The sequence below is a fragment of the Oncorhynchus gorbuscha genome, linkage group LG13 (genome assembly GCF_021184085.1).
Source record: "Oncorhynchus gorbuscha isolate QuinsamMale2020 ecotype Even-year linkage group LG13, OgorEven_v1.0, whole genome shotgun sequence".
Classification (NCBI taxonomy): Eukaryota; Metazoa; Chordata; class Actinopteri; order Salmoniformes; family Salmonidae; genus Oncorhynchus; species Oncorhynchus gorbuscha.
In genome coordinates, this window is record NC_060185.1 from 92,174,724 (window position 1) to 92,202,546 (window position 27,823).

The 27,823-nt window shown below is 43.9% G+C and overlaps 3 protein-coding genes across 4 annotated transcripts in view; 2 read left to right on the forward strand and 1 right to left on the reverse strand.

The window, feature by feature from the left end:
- Positions 1–2,846: 2,846 nt before the first annotated feature.
- LOC123993708 (serine/threonine-protein phosphatase 2A catalytic subunit alpha isoform-like) lies at positions 2,847–7,432 on the reverse strand. The gene is made up of 7 exons (XM_046296123.1): positions 6,999–7,432; positions 6,240–6,449; positions 5,305–5,478; positions 4,299–4,388; positions 3,555–3,716; positions 3,291–3,409; positions 2,847–3,078 (listed from the first exon to the last, which is right to left on the reverse strand). Exons 1-7 carry the CDS (start codon positions 7,098–7,100, stop codon positions 3,006–3,008), a joined length of 930 nt encoding a protein of 309 aa, XP_046152079.1. The 5' UTR covers positions 7,101–7,432; the 3' UTR covers positions 2,847–3,005.
- A 772-nt stretch (positions 7,433–8,204) lies between these two features.
- LOC123993709 (UPF0461 protein C5orf24 homolog) lies at positions 8,205–13,709 on the forward strand. Of its 2 annotated transcripts, none has more exons than XM_046296125.1 (4): positions 8,205–8,461; positions 9,320–9,409; positions 9,667–9,714; positions 11,792–13,709. In XM_046296125.1, the coding sequence occupies exons 1-4, from the start codon at positions 8,429–8,431 to the stop codon at positions 12,461–12,463; spliced, it is 843 nt and encodes a 280-aa protein (XP_046152081.1). In that variant the 5' UTR covers positions 8,205–8,428; the 3' UTR covers positions 12,464–13,709. The 2 variants fall into 2 exon arrangements, with proteins under 2 accessions (XP_046152081.1, XP_046152080.1); XM_046296124.1 differs by having other exon boundaries at positions 8,213–8,321.
- Positions 13,710–15,701: 1,992 nt separating this feature from the next.
- Positions 15,702–27,823, forward strand: part of LOC123992395 (histone-lysine N-methyltransferase, H3 lysine-36 specific-like) — a 39,972-nt gene continuing 27,850 nt past the window's right edge. Inside the window, 7 exon segments of the mRNA XM_046293536.1 lie at positions 15,702–16,246; positions 16,896–17,802; positions 18,213–18,354; positions 19,366–19,538; positions 19,809–20,733; positions 20,735–21,844; positions 21,939–22,523. Coding sequence (XP_046149492.1) covers positions 17,371–17,802; positions 18,213–18,354; positions 19,366–19,538; positions 19,809–20,733; positions 20,735–21,844; positions 21,939–22,523 — 3,367 coding nt within the window. The 5' untranslated portion in view covers positions 15,702–16,246; positions 16,896–17,370.

Consider the following 27,823-nt stretch of genomic DNA (forward strand, 5'->3'; position numbering starts at 1 on the left):
CCCCTCACCTGGTTGTCTAGGTCTTAGTAAGGAACTACCCTCACCTGGTTGTCTGGCTCTTAGTAAAGATCTCCCCTCACCTGGTTGTCTGGGTCTTAGTAAGGAACTCCCCTCACCTGGTTGTCTGGGTCTTAGTAAGGAACTCCCCTCACCTGGTTGTCTGGGACTCAGTAAGGAACTCCCCTCACCTGGTTGTCTAGGTCTTAGTAAGGAACTCCCCTCACCTGGTTGTCTGGCTCTTAGTAAAGATCTCCCCTCACCTGGTTGTCTGGGTCTTAGTAAGGAACTCCCTTTACCTGGGTCTTAGTAAGGATCTCCCCTCACCTGGTTGTCTAGGTCTTAGTAAGGAACTCCCCTCACCTGGTTGTCTGGGTCTTAGTAAGGAACTCCCTTTACCTGGGTCTTAGTAAGGATCTCCCCTCACCTGGTTGTCTAGGTCTTAGTAAGGAACTCCCCTCACCTGGTTGTCTGGGTCTTAGTAAGGAACTCCCCTCACCTGGTTGTCTGGGTCTTAGTAAGGAACTCCCCTTACCTGGTTGTCTGGGTCTTAATTGAAAGGAAAAAAAACTAAATATCACAGACAATGAGTTTGACACCCCTGCTCTAGTGTCTAGGCATATGTCTGTCCTTATATACCTGGGACATACATGTTCAATACAACTGGGAACTCAGGAAAAAAAACAAGCGTCATCTGTCAAAAATCCTTTTGAATATGAATCCAACTCGAAATTCCAAGTCGGAAGCCCGGGCATCTTTCTATCAATAACGTAATCATTTGACCTTGTCAACCCCCCGGCCCCCCAAGCATTTCGCTACACTCACATTAACACCTGCTAACCATGTGTACGTGACAAATAAAATTTGATCAAGGGGCAACGTCATTCTGAAAGTCAAAGGTCACACTTGCCTCTGTGCCACGCAGAGCGCCTAAGAACCATACAGGACAAAGCAACAAAGGAACAACTTCAATCTTTATTATATAGCGGAGGCTGCAAAACAGAAAGGCATCTATAACAAGGGATGTCATTTTGTACAGGTGTTCCTCTGAAATAGGTTTTACTCAACTAATGGACAGGTGAGTGATAGAAAAGGTATTTGCTGGGGGTGAAATAAACACTGCATTCAGAAAGTATTCAGACCCCTTAACTTTTTCCACATTTTGTTACGTTACAGCCTTATTTTAAAATGGATTTCCTCCAGACGGGATGCTTGGCATTCAGGCCAGAGTTCAATCTTGGTTTCATCAGACCAGAGTATCTTGATTCTCATGGTCTAAGGAGACCTTTAGGTGCATTTGGAAAACTCATGTGCCATTTATTGAGAAATGGCTTCCAGCCGGCCACTCTACCATAAATGCCTGATTGATGGACTGCTGCAGAGATGGTGGTCCTTCTGGAAGGATCTCCCATCTACACAGAGGAACTCTAGAGCTCTGTCAGAGTAACCATCGGGTTCTTGGTCACCTCCCTGACCAAAGCCCTTCTCCCCCGATTGCTCATTTTGCCCTTGGCGGCCAGCTCTAGGAAGTCTCGGTGGTTCCAAACTTCTTCCATTTAAGAATGATGGAGGCCATGGTGTTCTTGGGAACCTTCAATGCAACAGAAATTGTTGGTACCCTTCCCCAGATCTGTGCCTCGACACAATCCGGGGCGGCAGGGTGGCCTAGTGGTTAGATCGTTGGACTAGTAACCAAAAGGTTGCAAGTTCATATCCCCAAGCTGACAAGGTACAAATGTCGTTCTGCCCCTGAACAGGCAGTTAACCCACTGTTCTTAGGCTGTCCTTGAAAATAAGATTTTGTTCTTAACTGACTTGCCTAGTTAAATAAAGGTAAAATAAAAATCCTATCTTGGAGCTTTAGGACATTTCCTTAGACCTCATGGCTTGGTTTTTGCTCTGACGTCAACTGTGGGACCTTAGACAGCTGTGTGCCTTTCCATATCATGTCCAATCAATTTAATTTACCACAGGTTGACTCCAAGTTTGAGAAACATCTCAAGGATGTTCAATGAAAACAGGATGCACCTGAACTCAACTTCAAGCCTCATAGCAAAGGGTTTGACTACTTACTTAAGAACTTTAAAAAAAAAAACATTTGCAAACATTTCTAAAAACATTTTTTCACTTTGTCATTATGCTGTATTGTGATGTCATTATGCTGTATTGTGATGTCATTATGGGGTATTGTGATGTCATTATGGGGTATTGTGTGTAGATTGATGAGGAAGAAAATGTATTTAATCCATTTTAGAATAAGGCTGTAATGTAACAAAATGTGGAAAAAGTCAAGGGGTCTGAATACTTTCTGAACGCAGCGTAAAACAGAATGCTGTAGTTTGTAAGTGTCATGATAAACATTAAATACAAAAGTGCAAAGAGAAAGAAGAATTCAATTCCATCCAGCGCCCAACCAAGTCCGAAAACAATGATTTAAAATTCACACACAAAAAAAAAGCCATTGAATTTCTGGTAGAAAAATGTTCACAACATAAAATGTTTGTTTACTGCAACCTTCCAGTTTGAGGCCATGCCGAGTTAGGTTTACCAAAACTTTTCTATACTATAATTATGTTCCTACCACAAGGGTTACATTTAAGCCTTAATCTCAGCAGATTAATTAATTCAAAGCAGATCTTTTTCCTGACAAAACCAGCAGGTACTATGAGACTGTCTGCTTCCAAAATGGCACCCTATTACTATATAGTACACTGTAATCTTTACAATGAAGAATCATTTTCAGAGATAAATATAACATCATGCACAGAGAGAGAAGGAACTGGTTCCATGGACTGGGGTGGGTGTCGGTTGTGTGGTCTTCTTTAAAGATTAATGTGACATTTTTTTTCCATTTTGCATTTTGTGAAATTGTGGCACACATTTTGGTCCATGGATTGATGGATGCTTACTTTGTCACAACTCTACACCGATGCTCCCTTCTCCCGCATCTTCTCCCGCATCTTCACTAAGAAGAATCTAGAGCAATACTTCACAGGCATTGGGATCTTTTACAGGAAGTAGTCAGGAGTGCGGCGGGTCACATGGGGTTCACCTCTGCGAGGGGCGGGGTCGAACTGAAGGCTGGAATAGAAACACAGTCACACATCTGATACGAGGCCTTGGAGCGACGTTCCATCTAATAGAGGGTTCACTTCATTTCATCAATCAAGATAAGAAAAGGAAGCTTGCCAACTCATTTATCTACTCGTAACAATTTCCAATGTACGGAGTTTAACAATAAAGCTAAAGTAAAGAATTGTCAACAGGAATTTTATTCTGAAGTGAATACTTACAAGGAGTACTTGAGTGTGTCATCCAGCTCCATGATGGCGGCCTGGTTTCCACAGCGATAGCAGTAATTGGGTGCACTGAAGATAGTCACTACGTTACGGTCATGGCACCAGTTATAACCCTGTCAAAAACAAACACTCAGGAAACCAGAGGTACATCTAGGATCAAGACAATCAAAAAAAAGAAAAAAGGAATTCATGCAAATACAAAAGAAAGTCTGCATTTTAGTATAAAAATACATACATTTTCAGTACTTAAAAACATACCTCCATGACCAGCTGGTGAGCTCTGGAGACCAGGGTGAGTCCGTTAGCATGGTTGAAAGTCTCTGAGATGTCCTGTCCAAAGGTGTAGCCGGCACCGCGGGGAGAGATGCCCCAGCCGCCACGGTCATCAGGGTCTGACCACAGCAGGTCACACATCGGACCCTGGGGGAAGGAGACGGTGGCCATGTCAGTAAGGTCAACAATACAGCGAACACCACATGATGTGAATACGGTGGCCATATTGGTGAGGTCATGCTGCAACACAGAGTCACCACATGATTTTATCAAAGGTGTTTGCTGAGCGCATACTACAACTGTGAGATGAGTAGTGACTGGTTGGCCAGAAGTCCATGGAACAGATTAAACATCTGCTATACAAAGTCAGGGCTTACAGACTCCAGGTGGTTCAATATCCACACTATGAAGATGCTGAACAACTGGAAACACATCACTCTACATGAACTGAACAAAGCAGGGATCTCCTGGCGAGAGGCAAAACGCTGTCACACAGAAGTGTTTAAGTCAAGTCAATATTATGAAACAACATATTTGACATGTATTCTAACTAGCATGGTAGTATGAAGATTGGACATTGTTTCTAGGAACATATTGGACATGTATTCTAACTAGCATGGTAGTATGAGGATTGGACATTGTTTCTAGGAACATATTGGACATGCATTCTAACTAGCATGGTAGTATGAAGATTGGACGTCGTTTCTAGGAACGTGGAAGTGAGCTGACCTCATGAGGAACTTCCTGTAAGCGATCCAACGCTCTGATGTGTTCCAGTGTGTCTATAGAGGGGGACAGTCCACCGTGGAGACAGAAGATCTGCAGAGGAACAACAAGTCAGGACATTTCTAAATGTGTTCGAACGAATCAAATCATTAAGGCTTAAAATACCATCTAACACCGTGTTGGGTTGTAGATGTTTTGATTTGTACAATCTGTATTGTACAGCACATTGCTGCTGAATTACATGGTTATGTAATAACAGTAGTGATCAAGGAAGAGACCTCTTTCCAACCACGGAGCATGAATTGAGGAGCAAACTGAAGGAGAGGAGATTCAAAAACACAGACAATTTTTGCTAAAAGTAGAACCAACGCGTTACGGCTTTTAGCCTTCATCGTGGTTTTTGACTAAGGTCAAAATCCGAAAAATAGTTGGTTCCATTTGTAAAAAAGAAAGAAAATATATTTTTTTATTGAATTCCATTGTCCTCCATGTTGCTGAATCTCCTTTCCTTCAGAACAGTGATCCTAATAGTACATGAGTTTTATATAGCGCTCTTCAAGGACCCGATCAAAAGACACTTATGTAATGCTTCTACTAATAAATAAATATGTAACACATTAAAATATGTCACTTTTCGGGAGGGGGGGGGGCAATGCGACCAAATTCACATAGAAGTGTGAGTTATAGAGCTGACTTTCTCATTGAAACTAAGCCTAAAAAGTGGTAGATCTGTTCTGTGTGCATTATTTCTACGCTTCCCGGTCTTAAGTTTCATGTGTGTGCCTTTTACTGTCGGTTTTGATTTGCTTCAAACAGCAAAAATATATATATATTTTTGGTTATGGAAAATATATATTTCACAGTACTTTAGATGGTACGATGATTCTCTACACAATGACTGCTGGTATTGTTACATAAACTGAAATTAAGCAAACTGTTAGAATTTTTTGCAACCATGAAATGGCAGAGTGATTTCTGCATAATGCACCTGTAACCACTAATATCTCACCTGGTTATCTACCAGGGCAGTGAGGGGCAGATAGTCAAATAAGTCTGTGAAGTACTTCCAGACGTTGGCGTTTCCGTATTTTCTTAAACACTCGTCGTAGAAGCCGTACACCTGGGTGATCTGTCTGCTCTCGTGGTTCCCTCGGAGGATTGTGATTCGCTCACGGTACCTCACCTGAAAAACAAGTTATTAATATCTCTGGATAGGACAAAATGCGCATAACAAGACATTACATTCACAGTGACTGCACCTTCTGTTCTCGCGTCAACCAGACATGGTTTAAGGTTGACGACGACATTTACAGTAGCAGCCAGTGAATCTTATCCTGTGTTATATCAGTAGGCTGTCCTCCCTGTAGACCTACTGGCCTCCACTACCAGTTTGAGTTTTAACCTGGTTGCAGTTTTTCCCTGTGCAAAATACATGAACTAAGCAATATCAGAAAGGAATCAGCCGAAGCTATTATAGAATACACTCTAAAGCAGGAATGGGCAACTGGCGGGCCACGGGCATTTTGTAGGGCCCATGTATCAATAGGGACTCAGTCAGGGTCTCAATTTACTGTTTAGAATTAGAATTGATAAGCTTCAATAAATATTGTGGTCGTGCATCAGCAGTTTCTCTCATTATGTGTCACTAACAGTCACTCAATTAGTCCATGCAAGCTAAAAATGTTTAGATTGGTAAGTTAGCCTAGTCAGCGATCTAAACTTGTATTAATCATGGCCGGACACAGACCAGGGGCCCCAATAGATTTAACAAACATTGCTGTCCACCTTATGGCAAAATTGCATGAAATTACTTAATTAGATGAACTCCTTTTGAGTCATCAGGCAATTCCACTGCAGCCCCTCATGATGCATTTAGATTTATATGGGGGGGGCACCCCCATTAAAGTTGCCCTTTCCTGCTCTAAAACATTTGTCTATGTTTACCTTGAGAGATACTAGGAGGCTGACTGTCTCTACAGAGTAGTAGCCCCTGTCCACATAGTCTCCCATGAAGAGGTAGTTGGTGTCCGGAGACTTCCCTCCGATTTTAAACAGCTCCACCAAGTCATGGAACTGTCCGTGGACATCTCCGCACACGGTGACCGGACATCTCACCTCCTGTACATTAGACTCCTTCGTCAGAATCTCTTTGGCCTGGGAAAGAAATGAGACGTAAGAGTTTGGGGTTAGGAATTTAAACAAGAGGGTGGGGGGGAAATAGGGGATACAAAGGGGAAGAGCGGGAGTTCGGGTCTGTGTATGTTATTTCTTGTTTGAGTACTTTATTTATAAAATGCATGCATATTTTTAAGCTCTAACTATATACGGGTAGTTGATACCCAAGGGGCACAATTGGAAATTCAACTGCAACAAGCCAGAACGGAGCGTAAAAAACAAATTGAAATTTCCAAACACATTCATATAAATAAAGAATACAACAACGCATGTCAGCCAACCCCACAGTGGATGTAATGGCTATAGACTCCGCCGCCATTTTCAGAATAATGTAGCTAGTAACTAACTAACTAGTAACGAACTAGTAACTAACTAACTAGCAGTGACAAACCATAGCCGGTGGGGAAATTAACCGTGCTCGGACCAAATAACAATTTAAGAGAGTTGCTTAACATAGTAAATATTAGCTAAGCTCATTTGCCGACTAAGGGCTTGCAAGATCATACGAATTAAACGGGTTAAAATTACCTTCTCGCAAAGGGCTTTGACTTGATTTTCCGAGAGCTGTTTGCATTCGCCGAGTTGCTCAATCCACCCATCCAATTCCTTAGTGAATGACTTGTCGTCCATGTCTGGTTATATTTCAGCGAGCAAACTCCCTAGTTAGGTTACCTATTGAAAACTAGTGTAGTTAATGCGTTCTCGTCATTCGCACTCTTTTTGCTTTCGTCGAAAATGAATGTACGAGCTAGCTAGGTCACCGACACCTGCTTTAAATTGGTTCAACCCCCCCCCCTTACTAGTTAGCTACTCGTTAAAAAAATAAGCGCTGCATGCGCCTCGATATCCTGTTTATCTGAAATAGCTAAAGAAATGCGTGGTGCAGTTGGAGAAAACTGTCTCTGTATGAAATTCCGAGGACCCAACCCTGCTTCTTCACCGAGCAACAATCAATGAGAGAGTTTTATTACACTGGCCCGAGATGAACGGGGAAACGCTCCCTCACAACATCAGGCGAAAGCGGGGAGGGAGGAGCGCAATTACTCAAATCAAACATTACTCTGCGTCTCTCTGTCAAGTTGTCAACAAGGCAGCATGGTGCATCGCCCAGTAACATCTCTTTTCCATAAAAGAAATGTTTGAATTTTCAAACTAGGATTGGGGAAGGCAGATAAATCGTTTTTCTTAATCACTTTTGCATGTGGAAACACAGAATCCAACTCATCCCTCCACCACGTGTTTAATTACGTCACTTTTGTTTTGAGCCGACAACGCCGACGGCCAGAGCTGGGCACCTGGCTCACGCTCGGGAGCCAGCCCGGTTCCTAAACAAATGCAATCACTTTTCACCCGATTCAAATTTCTCACGCCGGGGTAACCCGAGTCAGATAAAACGAAACCCCCCGGTATATTGCTGCGTTTACGTCATTGGCCGACGTACCTCACCCGTCCCCTTCATCTGGGCTTTACTCCCACCGTGTGGTTGCAAATGGGAACTTCAATGTGATCTCGTTATTAAAATAATTCATCTATCACAATAAATACCATGAATATTGTGGATAATAGTATGATTAGGTCTATTGCTATTCAAATGCATATGCAGGTTATCAAGCTGAAATAAATGGTATAAAAACTATATATAATAATTCACAGTGAATAAATACAACGGACTGGCAGGATGCAAAAGCAACTATCCAGAATTTAAAGCGGCTCCTAATGTTTAAGACACACGCATGCGCATTGAGTTTCACCCTAGTCAGCAGTATGAGAAATGGTCCATGCAATCGTGATTCCTCTCCTCGTCCCAACTCCGAGGTTACTCCATTGAATTTGACATTTAAAATGGTTAAGGTAAGATTTGAGGTTATGGTTAAGGTTAGGGAACTGTAGTAGGGGTTAAGGTTAGGGTTTAGGGTAGCGACGTCCCACGGTACCCGGGTAGCACTACCCAGGATAAAATGGCAGCACCTTTGAGGCAAGGAGGACAGCAGGTAAGACATTCAATATTTAACGTTTATTTTCTGTTGTAAAAGAACATATAGTTAACTGAACCTCTTCACCTAAACCCTATAGCTACATCGTCACTTTGAAATCGGTACAGCTCGCGTCCACGAGGACTTATGTTTAACAGTCATTAGATTTGACAGACCTGTCTGATACCATAACAGTAACAAAACTAATTGAATTAATGATCAAGCTTGATACAATGTATCAACCAGTGTTAGGGAAGCTACTCTGAAAATTTAATTTACTAAGCTACCAATTACTTCGAACTGGAATAAGTTAAGTTACAGTAAAGTTACCCATAAGAAAAATATAGTTTATTAATATATATACATATTAAATAGTTTATAAGTGTATTTCACTACATCCAAACTACTTCGTGAAAAATTATCATATCTAAAATGTAATTGACTACAATTTGCAAGAATATTATCACTCAAAAGTCAGATGTTAACATGACAAGTGTAATTCAGCCTATTAAACACAAACGTCTGATGCCGAAAACACCACTACATGGCAAACAAAATATGAACTACTGAAAACAGTACTAATATTTGAATTTAGTTAAACTACCACCAAGATACTGCAAAATGTAAGGAAATTACTCGTTTAACTATTTGTAGTTCACTACTCCCCAACACTGGTAACAACCAACACATCTACACTTAATGGGTTTCTACTCCCCAACACTGGTAACAACCAACACATCTACACTTAATGGGTTTCTACTCCTAGTTTCTCAGTCAAATGTAATTGACATGTTTTATATTTACAGGGCTTGATTATTTGCAGATGAATGATTTGCATGTATTTGACATTTTCTTAATCCTGTGTCTCTTTCCCAGCCTCTGGATGCTGCTAATAACCTCAAAGACCTGAGAGTTGCTCTGAATGGCTTCTTGGTCAAAGGAGAGACGCTCAAGCTGGAGACTAAGGTAGGAACTAGGAACTCCCAGAGGAGGCTGCTGAAAAGCTAATACTAAATATACATAACACCAAGCAACGGTGGATGAAAGGATAATGGAATCACAGTCCACCTACAGAATCAGAAACATTGACATTTTAGGGATTACATTTCTTGTTACTCCTGACTAAAATCCTCACCATAAAGTCTGTGAAATATAGTGATTATGAGCTGGTTTGTACATGCTGCTTCAAGTCTGAATGTCTTCTCTGTTCTCTCTCTACCCAGTCTGACCCCCTCCATCCTGGGTGGAATGACAGTCAGCGTCAGGGACAAGTATGTGGACATGTTTACCAAGATACAAAAACGGACCAAGATCATTAGGGAGCGCTAATAACTGGCATAGCTTGTGTCCCAAATTACACCATACTCCCTACCATCTGTAGAGCTATTAAGGGCTACGAGTCCAGGCTGAGGGAATAGAGGGTGCCATTTGGGGGTATTTTTTTGTTGTTGTTTTAAACGTTTTGCTTAATCAACTGGACCTAAGTCCTGTGAACTCAATAGGGAATGAATGACTAGTGGAACAATGTTACTGGGAAATGCCTTGCCTATGTGTATTATTGCTTCCCAGCTTTAAGCTCAACAGTACAACGTATTACAGTAAATGTAGTCTTTCTGTTGTCATGATTGTTTTGATTTGCTAGGATCCTCATTAGTCGACGCTAATGGTGACAGCTAGTCTTACTGGGGTCCCGGACACATAACCAAAAAAACTTTACAGACAAAAAATGTACAATTGACATACACTACATGTTCATGTTTTTAAATGTATCTATCAGTTCCACATACATGTCAGTTCATACACACAACATGTAGCTCATATTAAATATGATGTATTATAAACAAAACACTTTCAAAACACAAAACAATTTCTCTGTTTTTTGGTGTTTATTTATAGCCAGAGCGAAGCTAGTTGATTTGTAGCTTCGTAAATAGTGAGGCTAGTTGATTTGCGGATGCAGTCAAATAAATGTGTATAGAAAATATTTGTTTACAGTTTCACAGAGGCAAACTACTGTTTGACAATCAGACAGTGAAGAACTAGCGATGCGACTGAAATGTGAATATATATATGAAACTGTACACAAAAACTGATGTGAGTTCTGTAAATTAGATTGCTTTCCCACTAACGTCAGGTCAAATGTAGTTACACGGTTTAGTAGATCAAGCTATTTTTTTTATCCTGTACTTAATGTTTGTCTTTGTTATACTACCACCTACTGAAAGTACAGTATTGATTAACCTCTGTTTATAAAGGTTCCCACTAGTTACCACAGCCGCAAAGTAAATATGACCTATATCGTAAAATGTTATGAAAACACAAATTTGCTTTTTGGTCTTAATATAAGGTTACGGTTAGGCATAAGGTTAGCAGTGTAGGTAATGTTAGGTTTAATTTTAAGGTTTAAAATCACATTTTAAGACGAGACGTAGAAATGGGCGGGGTTTATGACTGGCTGTCACAAGTGACGACCGTTTCTAAAACTGTTTCAAACCTGTTACCTCATTTCCCGGACACAATGCCCACAATTTCAAAACAAAGATTACAAATAAAATACATAATATCCTATATTCTTGATCGAAATATGTCCGGATTACATGCCATGTTTTTATTACAGTAAATGTCTTTATAGGGCTGCTAGGTTTCCTTAAAGTCTGGCGCGCCTGCGCTTTGAGCCCCTCCTATTTTATAAAAGAAAGAAACCAGAGGAAAATGGCTGCCTTTCTCACTTAAACCTCTGTCCTTAGAAGAAGAAATAAATATCAAATACCCGGCGCATAATGTCATCCAGGATCAAGTTAATATCCATGGAATATAAAGGCGTAGAATACATGCGTTTTTAGGATGTTATGGAGGTCAAGAATGGAAAATCGGTTTCATATTTAACCCTTTGCATTCTATGATCCACCTACAAATGAGGTTTGTGGTTTTTTAATGTTCTCAAAATGTACTCGCAAATGCAGCAGTTTTATTCGTGGTATTTCGTTGTAGTAGCGCCCATTGCCCCATTTATACGGCTGTTGTATTATTGGGTTGTAAACGCATAATAGCGAGACACTACGTTGCGTATTGTATTAACACCGCCGATATGGTTTTGCAACAATAGCCTGTTCTAATTAATAATGTTGGACAAGATGTTTGCGCATAGAATAGATACTTTATAAACATATGCATTACATAGTGATGTGCATCACCAACTTAGGTTCTTATTGTGTGTGTGTGTGTGTGTGTGTGTGTGTGTGTGTGTGTGTGTGTGTGTGTGTTTATGTGCATGCTCGTAAGTTTGTGTCACACATACCAATTCAATGACTCTAAACCTGCTTCCCTTTCATTTGTACCCCTCAACAGAAAATGATGCACCAAGTCACTGGCAGCAGCAATGACTATTGCATGAGTGGCCTTGCAGAGGAGTGTCAACAACCAACCAGCCACTTTGACTTATGTAGCTCGCAATCCAACAAATTCTACCCTTCGCCTCCACCCCCTACTCTACAGCTGCCCCACCCAAACCTGCACAAGCCCATGCCCTGTCAAATGCAACAAGAGACCCAGAATGAGTTCCACCCTCAGACAGTGAGGATCCGAGGGCCCAGTGAGGCTCCAACTGGGACAGAGAGCTCCAAAAAAAAGAAAGGCAGCGTTGTCAAATCCGGCCGTAGAGGGAGACCCTCGGGGACCACGAAGTCAGCCGGTTACCGGACAAGCACTGGGCGTCCGTTGGGGACCACGAAAGCTGCGGGGTTCAAGACCAGTCCCGGCAGGCCTCTGGGTACGACCAAAGCGGCTGGCTACAAGGTTAGCCCTGGCAGGCCTCCTGGTAGCATCAAGACTCTGGCTCGGCTCAAGAAACTGGAGTACGGGAGCTGTGATGGTACCAAGAAACTAGACTTCAGTAACTGCGTCGGCGGAGCCAAGAAACTGGACTATGCCAGCTTCGAAGTGGCACCTTTCCCTTACAACCTGATGCAGAAACGAGGCTTGCGTGAGCCTACGGGCAAAGTGGAGGAACCTAACGAGTAGTTATGCCTGCGTCTCTATCTATTGCCTGGAAATCATAGTTGAGTGCTTGTCCTAAAGGGTGTTGATGACCAGCAGGGACACATGTAGCCAAAATATTGGTTGACTTTTGGATATGTCTGGCACTGGTTCCTAATGAATGGCTCCTCCTCTCTTCATTGCACTCTGCTGATATTGTCACCATGTCATCTGTCCCTATCCAAAGACTGAAATCGCTCTTTTTTTCAATAAGTTTGTAATCTTATTTTACAGAAATTGCATGATAAAGCATATAATAAATACAATCAATATACTTTAGCTAAACAGGAATGAGAAATAGCCTACTATTCGTCATATGTCAAATGCTCGCTGTCTGGAGAAGGGTTGATGTTTTGTTTCAATGTTTAAATATCTGACTTTCATTCATCTGTTTATTTTATGCTCTGATATAATGTGCTTTTATCATTAGTAGTTTGCTTGTCCTCCTGATGTTTTCCACATTGAAAATGCATCTGAGTAGAAAACAACACAAAACACACTAGCAAAACATGAATCTTAGCAGGAAACAACACAAAACACACTAGCAAAACATGAATCTTAGTAGGAAACAACACAAAACACACTAGCAAAACATGAATCTTAGTAGGAAACAACACAAAACACACTAGCAAAACATGAATCTTAGCAGGAAACAACACAAAACACACTAGCAAAACATGAATCTTAGTAGGAAACAACACAAAACACACTAGCAAAACATGAATCTTAGTAGGAAACAACACAAAACACACTAGCAAAACATGAATCTTAGTAGGAAACAACACAAAACACACTAGCAAAACATGAATCTTAGTAGGAAACAACACAAAACACACTAGCAAAACATGAATCTTAGCAGGAAACAACACAAAACACACTAGCAAAACATGAATCTTAGCAGGAAACAACACAAAACACACTAGCAAAACATGAATCTTAGCAGGAAACAACACAAAACACACTAGCAAAACATGAATCTTAGTAGGAAACAACACAAAACACACTAGCAAAACATGAATCTTAGTAGAAAACAACACAAAACACACTAGCAAAACATGAATCTTAGCAGAAAACAACACAAAACACACTAGCAAAACATGAATCTTAGTAGGAAACAACACAAAACACACTAGCAAAACATGAATCTTAGTAGGAAACAACACAAAACACACTAGCAAAACATGAATCTTAGCAGGAAACAACACAAAACACACTAGCAAAACATGAATCTTAGCAGGAAACAACACAAAACACACTAGCAAAACATGAATCTTAAGCATCTCCCAGAGTGCGTGTGGCAGTGTTTGTGTCTTTTTGTGTTGTATGGTATAACATATTTTTTATTTGTATTTATACACATCATATTTATACACAGGATTTCATGCAATATAACATTGTTACAACATGTTTTTTGAAATTGTGCTTGAACTTTTGGGCCTCCCGAGTGGCACAGCGATCTAAGGCACTCCACCGCAGTGCTAGAGGCGTCACTTCAGACCCGAGTTCGATCCCGGGCTGTATCACAACCGGCTGTGATTGGGAGTCCCATAGGGTGGTGCACAATTGGCCCAGCGTCGTCCAAGTTAGGGGAGATTTTGGCCGGGGTAGGCCATAAATAAGAATTTGTTCTTAACGGACTTGCCTAGTTAAATAAAGATTACAAAAAAATAAAAAACAAACTGACACGAACACAGTGCATCTGAAAACCTCTCATAATACTTATTTGACGACAAAGGAATTGTTATTTCTAACTCTTTGTGAATATTAATGGTTTTGTCTTCTCAATGTACTGTATTATCCTTTATTCTTTGTTCTCACAAGTTAACTATCAATTGATTAAAGCAAACCCAGAATGGTGTTGAGTAGGAACTATCATTTTAACCAACGGAGAAAATGCTTTTTGGTGGATTATGTGTAACGTTAAGATAGTTTTCTGTATGTATGACCAAAAATGAAAGTGAAATGGTCATTCTAAAATGATATTGTCTTGACTGTCACTGACATTTTAATAGTGTAGTGTATAAACAACAGTGTAGATCATTTCCATTTGTAAAGTGCAGACAAAACTCTGTATCTTATCATATCATGGGGTCCAGGTCCCCCTATGAGCCAGTGGACTCCACCTTTATAAAACACTGATTGCATGTCCAACCACTCTAAAATAAATATAAGAAATACTGTTTATACCTGATATTCGCATCCTAGAATATTTTTTCTAAGAAGATTTACGTACATAAACCTGGGTATCGTGTCTTACATAGGCCTCGAATTACACATGGCCTGTGTTGTGAAATCTCATAGAACTGAGAAACCAATATTGAATGAGGAAAAAAAGAACATCACCTTTAAATATAATTTCAACATAAAAACATTGGGCCACTTCGAGAGACAAAAAATCTAAACGAATTTTCTTATTTTTGTCCTCTGACATTGAATGTTCATTCTCTTCGCCCTACGTTCTGAGTGACGGCCTCATAAGGCTACAAATCTACAGATTGGTCATCAATGAAGAGCAGCCGAGGCAAATATCCTATCAGGTAATATGATTAATTCGAATTGGCTATAAAATCATGTCTGTAGCCTATTTGACAACTGTCATTTCGATGTACCAGTGATGGGTATTGTGCGAAGCGAGTTTATTACAGTGGCAGTAGGGCACGAAGTATGGCGAGCCTTTTGTGTGGCCACTATGCAAAAGGCGTATTCTTCTCTTTATTAAAGGCTGCTGTCACTGTTATTTTTTAATGCGAACTTATTACAGGATACGCGGAAAAAACTGATAAGCATTTAGCCGAATTAACAATATTATAGTGCACCTCATTGAGGGGTCCAGGGGTCCGACTTTAGTTAGGGACTTGCCCCCCCCCACCCCATTGACATGTGTATTGCTACGGACATGGCCTATTTTCTCTGCTGTCAGGCAATATGGCGCTTAGTCTATTTTAAAACTTTGACTAGGCCGCATCCGCTTGCGCTGTTTTCCAGTCGACCACATTCGAACTATTGATCCGTGTTCGTTGTGGTCACAAAATCATCACTCTCTCCAACCTCTCTGCTTATCCAAAATGGAGGGAGCAAGTTACGCCTTTGTTGGGATAAGGAAACCAGTGGCGCAATGGTTTATCAATGTGACATACCTTCCACTCACATAACCCCATATTAAATAGTCTTTATCTAGCCAAGGGTTTCGTGTATGTTGACTAAAACACACGAGGGGATATAGTAGCCTACATCTGGATTCGTCAGTGTGACTGTAGACCAGTGTTCTCTAGTGACTGAGGACTGATAGGTTGAGAGAGTGCCCGGGCCCGATGTGCTGTGATCCGCGGCTTCGCAGACGGGGGGGTTGGGTGGCTGTGCGGATTGGTTGCTCAGCTCTGCTCGCCAACACAGCCAGTCCGTCTAGCACGGTTTGTTTTAACATAACTGGAGGGGCATTTCGACAGCCCGCAAAACAACCATGTAGTAAAAATGATATTGTAATTGCTAGGGACTAAGGTGGTGTACGCTACACTGACTTTTTATGCACTAAAATGGAAGGTTACATTTTTCTTTGGTCTATTGGTGACTGTTTTGGAAAGGCCGCCGCTGGTGAGATAGGACAGGAGGTGAAGGGGAGAGAATGAGAGCTGTTGGTCTTTCTTGGCCTAGTGCTGCTGCTACTGCTGGGATTGTGCAGATCCGCTTTCACAAATCGAAAAAAACACACGCTTCATGCCCCAATCTGAAAGACCCGCAGTTGGTGTTATTGTGACCGACCTCCAAATGGTAAGATTATTGCGTTTTTTAAAACAGACTATGTTTTTACACGTTTTGAACCGTCCTTTTGTGAGTTAGAATGGATGCTTCCTATGTCGGTTTATAGGCTCTGTGTAGGCTACTTGTGTGAGCCATTCTGTATGATGGCTTTGACTGTATTGACTCCCCTACAGACAGTCAGGTTGGCAGCGCGATCAATGTTGCACAGATCTATCGTTTCAGTATTTGCGATCGTTCTATTTTGATATTTGAAAAAACCCCAGAACGAGTAGATATGATTTTATTGTGAACGGGGCAGAGCACACCGGTCGCTCGCTGGGTTTTCCTGAGCTTTTTGTCTTCTCTGCTACCACTACGGACGGCCTTCAGAGGGGAAGCCATGCAAATGTCGTATTATTACGTGTAGGCTATGCGGTAGTCTTTCTTTATGTTATTGTCGCGTGGAACGTGAGTTGTTATTTACACACAGACAGTATGGTTTATATACATTCTTGTGTTTTTTAACAATTGTTTTGTAACATTGTAGCTATTTCAAACAGTGCATGAGTCTGAACCATATGAATTGACCACACTGTAAGCTGGATAGGAAAAAAACCTGGTTGTTTGCTAGAAGGTTTACCTCAACCACCCTAACCTGCATTTTCTTTTACAATGACAGGAAGGAGCCATGACAACATGAATTCTTCATACAGACGGGCTCTTCGGGGCGGCTCAGCTTCAGCCACATCTTATAGCTCAGGCCAGCCAGAGCTGAGGCCCCCCAATCGCCTTTCAGTTTCCACCACTTCGTATAGAAACCAGTGCAACAGCAGCGCCAAGCGTGGCTCAACAGACCAACCTTCGACGACCATGCAACTGTCAACCTCCTCCCTCAAACAGGCACCTAGCTACGGGTATAACCAGGCAGAGAAGGAGAGGCCCCACTGCTACAGTCCTCTGCTGAGGCTCCAGGACCTCTCCACTATGGTACACAGACCTGGGTCTGATCTGGGACCCGGGACCCAGCCCAAGGACCTCCATGCCAGGAACCATTTGCACTCTCACAGCCCAGTGGGAGGCTCTAGTTTTGGGGCTCCCCTGGTCCGACTGCCCCCTCTACTGGTAACGAAGAGACAGAACCCTGCGAGGATTCCATGCGGGATCAGAACGGTTTCTCTCCTGTTAGTTCTGATAGTTTGGAGCGCTGCTCCCCCATCCCCAATGGATACCTGCATTTCGAGTCCACCTTGTTTGACAGTGGGGACAGGGAGGATGAGGAGGATGAGGAGGAAGAGTTGGTACCTTTTCAACAACACTCTTCTAAGTCCCCCAGAGACAGAACGGTCACAGACTCTAACACCACCTCTGGTTCAGGGGTAGGCCATAACAGCACATACAAACCCTCTGTTCTCAACCTGATGTCTAAGAGTCTGTCTGAACTGGACCCTACTCTGAGCCCCAGTGCGCTGCCTGACATGTCCATGGGGGATGGCTGGAGTATGGACCAGGACTCTGACAGTGACAGTGTGATGACAGGAGACACACATGACCATGGTCTCACCTCACCTGTTGGAACCAACTCGAATGTGAGTGTCCTCTCTTACTGATAATCATAATAATAATAATAATAACCCTTGGGGCAGATGCATCCTGGGTAGCTCTAAAAGATATCTGATCTTATCTGACATTATCTCCAGTTCTTTAAATACTGTGTAATCTCCTGGAACAGTATTTGTCAAGCAGATATTTCGATTTTTTTTTTCAATTTTACGTACACTATATGCTGATAAAACATATAGGCTAGTTTTATATTAATCAAAATAATATTGATTTGATAACAGTATTTCTTTCACATTTGAATTTGAGATGCAAAAAAATAATTTTTGAATAACATATAGTAAGATACAAGAAATCCCTTTTACCATTAGAGCTTCGAACAGTCAGAGGGATGATCCTATATGTGTGATAAGTCCTTTTGTTTATTTTTTTTGTTCAGTCCAACAGCCCAAAGAAGAAGCCCCTCCCAGCAGTGCAGTACTTGGAGGGAGATCTGGTCTGGGCCAAGTTCAACCGCCGCCCCTGGTGGCCCTGTAGAGTTACCATAGATCCTCTGGAGGGGATACACACACGCATGAAAGGTGGGAAGTTGTATTATTGGTTTTGGATCTAAACGTATCGCAGGATGGGTGTATTCTTATGTCAGGGCATGAAGCATTGATTATAAGTGGGAGGGAAGGGAAGCTCTCCTCTGGGTTCCTTTGGGGAAGAAAGGGAAGCTCTCCTCTGGGTTCCTTTGGGGAAGAAAGGGAAGCTCTCCTCTGGGTTCCTTTGGGGAAGAAAGGGAAGCTCTCCTCTGGGTTCCTTTGGGGAAGAAAGGGAAGCTCTCCTCTGGGTTCCTTGGAGGAAGGAAGGGAAGCGCTCCTCTGGGTTCCTTTGGGGAAGAAAGGGAAGCTCTCCTCTGGGTTCCTTGGGAGAAGGAAGGGAAGCTCTCCTGCGTTCCTTGGGGGAAGGAAGGGAAGCTCTCCTCTGGGTTCTGTGGTGGAAGGAAGGGAAGCTGTCCTCTGGGTTCTATAGGGGAAGGAAGGGAAGCTGTCCTGGTTTCCTTGGGGGAAGGAATGGAAGCTCTCCTCTGGGTTCTGTGGGGGAAGGAAGTGAAGCTCTATTCTTGGTTCTGTGGGGGAAGGAAGTGAAGCTCTCTTCTTGGTTCTGTGGGGGAAGGAAGTGAAGCTCTCTTCTTGGTTCTGTAGGGGAAGGAAGTGAAGCTCTCTTCTTGGTTCTGTGGGGGAAGGAAGTGAAGCTCTCCTCTGGGTTCTGTGGGGGAAGGAAGTGAAGCTCTCCTCTGGGTTCTGTGGGGGAAGGAAGTGAAGCTCTCCTCTGGGTTCTGTGGGGGATATAACAGCTAGAGAGAAGAAATAACCACCTGGATCTAAAATGTGTTGTCCACAATCACTCCAAAGTTGACATCGTTTGTGGTATATAATGGCAAATAGTATGGGGGCATCCTCTGACAGTTATCTATAAACTACTTCAACTCAATGTACCAGCTCAGTTTGTCTTTGTGTAATGACAAGCATTTAAACACTTGAGTTTCTCCTATAACATTTTGTATCAATGTTAAAACAAGTTGTCTTTGTTTTCTGCTGTTCCAGTCCCCAGTCGTCGTCCTTGTCGTATGTATTACGTGGAGACTGTGGCGGAGATGGCAGACCATGCCTGGGTACCTGGGAAAGTTACCTACCCCTTCACAGGAGGAGAGCAGTTCTCAGATCTGCCTGTGCTGAGACGGAGAGGGAAACAGAGGGAAAAGGACTACAAATACACAGTAACTGACCACAGACTGTCAACTTCTGTTGGTTTTAATTTAGCTCACATTGTGTGTTGCTGTTAGTAGAGATATGTTTAAAGTCACAAATTGCTTTTGTCGTTGTAAAGGTGCAGAATAGTTTCATTGCGTGTCTCACAAAACATTAAAGATTAAACTCATACTATCTATTCCACAAAGACAACAACTCCATATAGTTTAGAAATAAGGACATATTTGACAGGTGACCGACCACCTTTTGTCCAGATGTTTGTCATCTCTCCCCTGTAGATACCCAAGCGGCTGTTGGAGTCGTGGAAAGTCAGTGTGCTGGAAGCTGAGTTTCTCCTACCTGACCTGCTGAAGAATACTGCTGTCTCTTCTTCCATGGCCTTTAACGGTGAAGAGCGGGTGTCCTCCCCACTGCCTGATGAAAAAACATCCGAGGCCCCCTCTTGTTCCTCCTTTAACCTCACTGCACCCCCCTCCCTCAGCCCTCCCCCCAACAGAAACAAACATCCCCCTGCTGCCGACCTGGCTGTAGCGAACGACAGTAGCAGCAAAAATAAACCCTGCCAGAAGAAGAAGAGGAAGAGGAAGGGTTTGGCGGAGATCTTTGGTCATATAGCTGCAAGTCCCACAGAGTCAATAAGCATCCTAGACTTGGCCAACCAAATGCCTGCTGCTGCAGCTGATCCACTGAAAGAAGAAGATCCCAAGGACTCTCCATACGCAGACCTGGATTCTGTACCAACCATTGTGCGTCCCAAACGGTCTGAGAAACCTGCTAAAGAAGACACAGAGAAATCGTCTGAACCCTCACAAGAGGTAGAGAAAGGGGGCAAGAAGGAGCGGGCTACTCCTCCTGAAAAGACCAAAGACAGGCATGTGGTCATGGTGGTTCCTAGGCATGTAGTTCCTATATCCTCATCTCCAAGCATTTTAGCAAACAAATCTCTTTTAAATTACAGAACTACAAAAAACACAAATGTTTTACAGTCAAAACAGAAGTTGGGCAGCTCTTCTGAACTGACGAATAAAAATGATCATGATAAGCAGTCTCTGCATCTCCCTGCCAGCAGACGTCTGATGACCAGGGCCCTGAAAGCAGAGAAGGAGACGGAACTCAAAGAGGCTCTGCTGGCCTCAAGCCAAAACTTGAGAGACGATAGGCTTAATGTGCGTTCTTCTGATGATGATGATGATGATGATGAGCGATAACGTTCAGATCAGAACAGAGTCGTCTACTAGCAGGGATTCTTCACCAGACAAAGCCAGATCCTCTGCTAGTCACAGCTCTCCTAAAAAACAGCCCGAGTCTGATTGGAAGCACCTCCACAACGGATCATGGAAAAACTCTGAAGATGTGACTCCAGGGTCCAGTAAGCCTGTCATACCCTCTATTAATGTCAAGGAAGAGAACATTGTCTCAGACATATCCTCCTGTTCTTCCTCCACCTCCTCTCTCTCTCCCATGGACACTTTCCAAGATATCAAGGAGCTGTCATTCAAATCCTTAGTGAAGGAGGAGAGAGACTCTGGGGAATCTAACACTAACTTTAAACCTGAGCCTAATTACAAGTTCAGTACTTTCCTGATGCTCCTGAAGGACATGCATGATACCAGGGAGAAAGAGGGCAAGCCCCTGACCATGCCTCCCTTGCCAGACCTCATCAAGGAAGAACCCATGGTAATACCCACCGCCCAACCACCAGACAACCCCCTTAACGCTGCTGCTGGCGGGGACTGGACACCAACGGGGACCAAAATCCAAAACGGCCAGCATGCGAGCTCGCCAACAACCAAGAGAACACCGGCCAAACCCAAGTCTAAAAATAAACCCATCATAAAAAATGAAACGTACAAACATGTAGGGAAAACGGTACTGGCTCAGATGGTGGCGAACGCAGTAGAGAAGCAGCAGCGGAGGAAGCCGAGGCCTCCAGCCAAACTCCGGGCCACCATCGCTGGTCTCTCTCCCGAGATGGCCGACCTAGCCTGGGGGAGGGAGTTTGTCTCTGGGCACGCTGACCTGGCTGAGCCTGGCCTCGGCCCTCCTCTTCCTCCTGTCCCCTCCGCTGTTGACTCCTCATCCTACCTCGACAAGAGCCCGGGTACCAAAGTGGCCCCTAAGAAGCGCTGGCAGACGTTTGCTCAGCAGGGGCCGGTGAAGCCAGGGAAGGATCCAGGGGACCTGGGTGGGGTGGCCTCACCGCAGGGGCCTGTGGAGGTGAATGGGATCTACAGAGATGGCCAGGGAGGGACACCAGACCGCATCAGGTCCCATGATCTGAACCTGGGGATGGAGAAGCAAGATGACACATCAGGTAAGCCATGGCTTTCAGTACCAGCAGTGTTTGTCAACAGTTAGCTTTTTATTTTTAGAGATTGATTTGGTTGATTGATTATTTATTCCCACAGCACATTCTGAAAACAAACGGCTGAGGAAACCCAGCAAAAGACTGCTGGAATCTACAGAGGAGGAACAATTTTTCTCCCCGAAGAAAAAACTAAAGAAACCTCTGGAATCTTCCAAAACTCCTCTGAGCCCTTCCACAGTTCCAGGCCCAGCCCTGCTAACATCCACCTCTACTCCCAGCCCCACCCCCACCCCTGGACCTACCTCTGGGGAGCCAGCCAGCCCCACCCCTGGGCCTACCTCTGGGGAGCCAGCCAGCCCCACCCCTGGGCCTACCTCTGGGGAGCCAGCTAGTCCCACCCCTGGGCCTACCTCTGGGGAGCCAGCCAGCCCCACCCCTGGGCCTACCTCTGGGGATCCAGCGATCACCACCCTTGGATCTACCTCTGGAGAGCCAACCATCACGACCACTGACCCTAACTCTGGAGCGCTACCCAGCACCAAGGCCCTAGCAGGGCTGAAACAGAGTCTGTCTCAAGATGTCCTCCACCGTGTTATAAAATCATTATCCAAACAATCCTCAGCAGTGACCTCTTTCTCTACTGAATCAACATCATCAGATGTGACAAACCCTCCTCTGCCCTCTGGTAAGCAACATCTCCAAAAACGTCTCTCATACGGCAATTCTGTCTTATGTAATACAAGAGGCACAAATGGTCCATTGGTGAGAGTAGTTCCTTTGGTGAGAGTAGTTCCTTTGGTGAGAGTAGTTCCTTTGGTGAGAGTAGTTCCTTTGGTGAGAGTAGTTCCAGAGGGAGAGTAGTTCCATAGGGAGAGTAGTTCCATAGGGAGAGTAGTTCCATAGGGAGGGTAGTTCCAGAGGGAGAGTAGTTCCATAGGGAGAGTAGTTCCTTTGGTGAGAGTAGTTCCATAGGGAGAGTAGTTCCATAGGGAGAGTAGTTCCAGAGGGAGGGTAGTTCCAGAGGGAGGGTAGTTCCAGAGGGAGAGTAGTTCCATAGGGAGAGTAGTTCCATAGGGAGAGTAGTTCCATAGGGAGAGTAGTTCCATAGGGAGAGTAGTTCCTTTGGTGAGAGTAGTTCCTTTGGTGAGAGTAGTTCCTTTGGTGAGAGTAGTTCCTTTGGTGGAGTAGTTCCATAGGGAGAGTAGTTCCATTGGGAGAGTAGTTCCATAGGGAGAGTAAATCAAATCAAAAAATCAAATGAAATCAAATTTATTTATATAGCCCTTTGTACATCAGCTGATATCTCAAAGTGCTGTACAGAGACCCAGCCTAAAACCCCAAACATCAAGCAATGCAAGTGTAGAAGCACGGTGGCTAGGACAAACTCCCTAGAAAGGCCAAAACCTAGGAAGAAACCTAAGAGGAACCAGGCTATGTGGGGTGGCCAGTCCTCTTCTGGCTGTGCCGGGTGGAGATTATAACAGAACATGGCCAAGATGTTCAAATGTTCATGACCAGCATGGTCCAATAATAATAAGGCAGAACAGTTGAAACTGGAGCAGCGGCACTGCCAGGTGGACTGGGGACAGCAAGGAGTCATCATGTCAGGTAGTCCTGAGGCATGGTCATAGGGCTCAGGTCCTCCGAGAGAGAGAAAGAAAGAGAGAAAGCAAGAATATGAGAGAGCACACTTAAATTCACACAGGACACCTAATAGGACAGGAGAAGTACTCCAGATATAACAAACTGAACCTAGCCCCCCGACACATAAACTACTGCAGCATAAATACTGGAGGCTGAGACAGGAGGGGTTAGGAGACACTGTGGCCTCATCCGAGGACACCCCCGGGCAGGGCCAAACAGGAAGGATATAACCCCACCCACTTTGCCAAAGCACAGCCCCCACACCACTAGAGGGATATCTTCTACCACCAATTTACCATCCTGAGACAAGGCTGAGTATAGCCCACAAAGATCTCTGCCACGGCACAACCCGGGGGGGCAACCCAGACAGGATGATCACGTCAGTGACTCAACCCACTCAGGTGATGCAGGGACGGTATGAGAGAGCCCCAGTAAGCCAGTGACTCAGCCCCTGTAATAGGGTTAGAGGCAGAAAATCCCAGTGAAATGACGGGAACCGGCCAGGCAGAGACAGCAAGGGCGGTTTGTTGCTCCAGAGCCTTTCCGTTCACCCTCCCACTCCTGGGCCAGACTACACTCAATCATATGACCCACTGAAGAGATGAGTCTTCAGTAAAGACTTAAAGGTTGAGACAGAGTTTGCGTCTCTGACATGGGTAGGCAGACCGTTCCATAAAAATGAAGCTCTATAGGAGAAAGCCCTGCCTCCAGCTGTTTGCTTAGAAATTCTAGGGACAATTAGGAGACCTGCGTCTTGTGACCGTAGCGTATGTGTAGGTACGTACGGCAGGACCAAATCAGAGGGATAGGTAGGAGCAAGCCCATGTAATGCTTTGTAGGTTAGCAGTAAAACCTTGAAATCAGCCCTGGCTTTGACAGGAAGCCAGTGTAGGGAGGCTAGCACTGGAGTAATATGATCACATTTTTGGGGTTCTAGTCAGGATTCTAGCAGCCGTATTTAGCACTAACTGAAGTTTATTTAGTGCTTTATCCGGGTAGCCGGAAAGTAGTTCCATAGGTGAGGGTAGTTCCACAGGGAGAGTAGTTCCATTGGGAGAGTAGTTCCATTGGGAGAGTAGTTCCATAGGGAGAGTAGTTCCATTGGGGAGAGTAGTTCCATTGGGGAGAGTAGTTCCATAGGGGGAGAGTAGTTCCATAGGGGGAGAGTAGTTCCATAGGGTGAGTAGTTCCATAGGGAGAGTAGTTCCATAGGTGAGAGTAGTTCCATAGGTGAGAGTAGTTCCATAGGGAGAGTAGTTCCATAGGTGAGAGTAGTTCCATAGGTGAGAGTAGTTCCATAGGTGAGAGTAGTTCCATAGGTGAGAGTAGTTCCATAGGGAGGGTAGTTCCATAGGGAGGGTAGTTCCATAGGGAGGGTAGTTCCATAGGGAGGGTAGTTCCATAGGGAGGGTAGTTCCATAGGTGAGAGTAGTTCCATAGGTGAGAGTAGTTCCATAGGTGAGAGTAGTTCCATAGGTGAGAGTAGTTCCATAGGTGAGAGTAGTTCCATAGGTGAGAGTAGTTCCATAGGTGAGAGTAGTTTCATAGGTGAGAGTAGTTCCATTGGTGAGAGTAGTTCCATTGGTGAGAGTAGTTCCATAGGTGAGAGTAGTTCCATAGGGAGAGTAGTTCCATAGGGAGAGTAGTTCCATAGGTGAGAGTAGTTCCAGAGTAGTTCCAGGTGTTCCATTGGTGAGTAGTTCCATTGGTGAGAGTAGTTCCATTGGTGAGAGTAGTTCCATAGTTCCATTGGTGAGAATAGTTCCATAGTATTCCATAGTTCCATAGGTGAGAGTGAGAAGTTCCATAGTTCCATTGGTGAGAGTAGTTCCATAGGTGAGAGTAGTTCCATAGGTGAGAGTAGTTCCATAGGTGAGAGTAGTTCCATAGGTGAGAGTAGTTCCATAGGTGAGAGTAGTTCCATAGGTGAGAGTAGTTCCATAGGTGAGAGTAGTTCCATTGGTGAGAGTAGTTCCATTGGTGAGAGTAGTTCCATTGGTGAGAGTAGTTCCATAGGGAGAGTAGTTCCATTGGTGAGAGTAGTTCCATTGGTGAGAGTAGTTCCATTGGTGAGAGTAGTTCCATTGGTGAGAGTAGTTCCATAGGTGAGAATAGTTCCATAGGTGAGAATAGTTCCATAGGGAGAGTAGTTCCATAGGTGAGAGTAGTTCCATAGGTGAGAGTAGTTCCATAGGTGAGAGTAGTTCCATAGGTGAGAGTAGTTCCATTGGGAGAGTAGTTCCATTGGTGAGAGTAGTTCCATAGGGAGAGTAGTTCCATTGGTGAGAGTAGTTCCATAGGGAGAGTAGTTCCATTGGTGAGAGTAGTTCCATAGGGAGAGTAGTTCCATTGGGAGGGTAGTTCCATTGGGAGAGTAGTTCCATTGGGAGAGTAGTTCCATTGGGAGAGTAGTTCCATTGGGAGAGTAGTTCCATTGGGAGAGTAGTTCCATTGGGAGGGTAGTTCCATTGGGAGAGTAGTTCCATTGGGAGAGTAGTTCCATTGGGAGAGTAGTTCCATTGGGAGAGTAGTTCCATTGGGAGAGTAGTTCCATTGGGAGAGTAGTTCCATAGGGAGGGTAGTTCCATAGGGAGAGTAGTTCCATAGGGAGAGTAGTTCCATAGGGAGGGTAGTTCCATAGGGAGGGTAGTTCCATAGGGAGGGTAGTTCCATAGGGAGAGTAGTTCCATTGGGAGAGTAGTTCCATAGGGAGAGTAGTTCCATTGGTGAGAGTAGTTCCATAGGGAGAGTAGTTCCATAGGGAGAGTAGTTCCATAGGGAGAGTAGTTCCATAGGGAGAGTAGTTCCATAGGTGAGAATAGTTCCATAGGTGAGAATAGTTCCATAGGGAGAGTAGTTCCATAGGTGAGGGAGAGTAGTTCCATAGGGAGGGTAGTTCCATAGGGAGGGTAGTTCCATTGGGAGGGTAGTTCCATTGGTAGAGGGTAGTTCCATGAGGGAGAGAGTAGTTCCATTGGTGAGAGTAGTTCCATAGGGAGAGTAGTTCCATTGGGAGAGTAGTTCCATTGGGAGGGTAGTTCCATTGGGAGAGTAGTTCCATTGGTGAGAGTAGTTCCATTGGGAGAGTAGTTCCATTGGGAGAGTAAGCAGTTCTGGATAAGAGTAGTTCCTAGGGAAGTAGTTCCATAGGGAGATAGTTCCATAGGGAGAGTAGTTCCATAGGGTGAGTAGTTCCATAGGGAGGGTAGTTAAATGTAATGTTCCAATGTAGTTCCATTGGGAGAGTAGTTCCATAGGGAGAGTAGTTCCATTGGGAGAGTAGTTCCATTAGTTCCATAGAGAGTAGTTCCATAGGTGAGAGTAGTTCCATTGGTGAGAGTAGTTCCATTGGTGAGAGTAGTTCCATAGGGAGGGTAGTTCCATTGGGAGAGTAGTTCCATAGGTGAGAGTAGTTCCATAGGGAGAGTAGTTCCATAGGTGAGGGTAGTTCCATAGGTGAGAGTAGTTCCATTCGTGAGAGTAGTTCCATGAGTGAGAGTAGTTCCATTGGTGAGAGTAGTTCCATAGGTGAGAGTAGTTCCATAGGGAGAGTAGTTCCATTGGTGAGAGTAGTTCCATTGGGAGAGTAGTTCCATTGGGAGGGTAGTTCCATAGGGAGGGTAGTTCCATAGGGAGAGTAGTTCCATTGGTGAGAGTAGTTCCATTGGTGAGAGTAGTTCCATTGGTGAGAGTAGTTCCATTGGTGAGAGTAGTTCCATAGGGAGAGTAGTTCCATAGGTGAGAGTAGTTCCATAGGTGAGAGTAGTTCCATAGGTGAGAGTAGTTCCATAGGTGAGAGTAGTTCCATAGGTGAGAGTAGTTCCATAGGTGAGAGTAGATCCATTAGGTGAGAGTAGTTCCATTCGTGAGAGTAGTTCCATTCGTGAGAGTAGTTCCATTCGTGAGAGTAGTTCCATTCGTGAGAGTAGTTCCATTCGTGAGAGTACTTCCATTGGTGAGAGTAGTTCCATAGGTGAGAGTAGTTCCATAGGGAGAGTAGTTCCATAGGTGAGAGTAGTTCCATTCGTGAGAGTAGTTCCATTCGTGAGAGTAGTTCCATAGGGAGGGTAGTTCCATTGGTGAGAGTAGTTCCATTGGGAGAGTAGTTCCATAGGGAGAGTAGTTCCATAGGGAGAGTAGTTCCATAGGTGAGAGTAGTTCCATTCGTGAGAGTAGTTCCATAGGGAGAGTAGTTCCATTAGGGAGAGTAGTTCCATTGGGAGAGTAGTTCCATAGGGAGAGTAGTTCCATAGGGAGAGTAGTTCCATAGGGAGAGTAGTTCCATAGGGAGGGTAGTTCCATTGGTGAGAGTAGTTCCATAGGGAGAGTAGTTCCATAGGT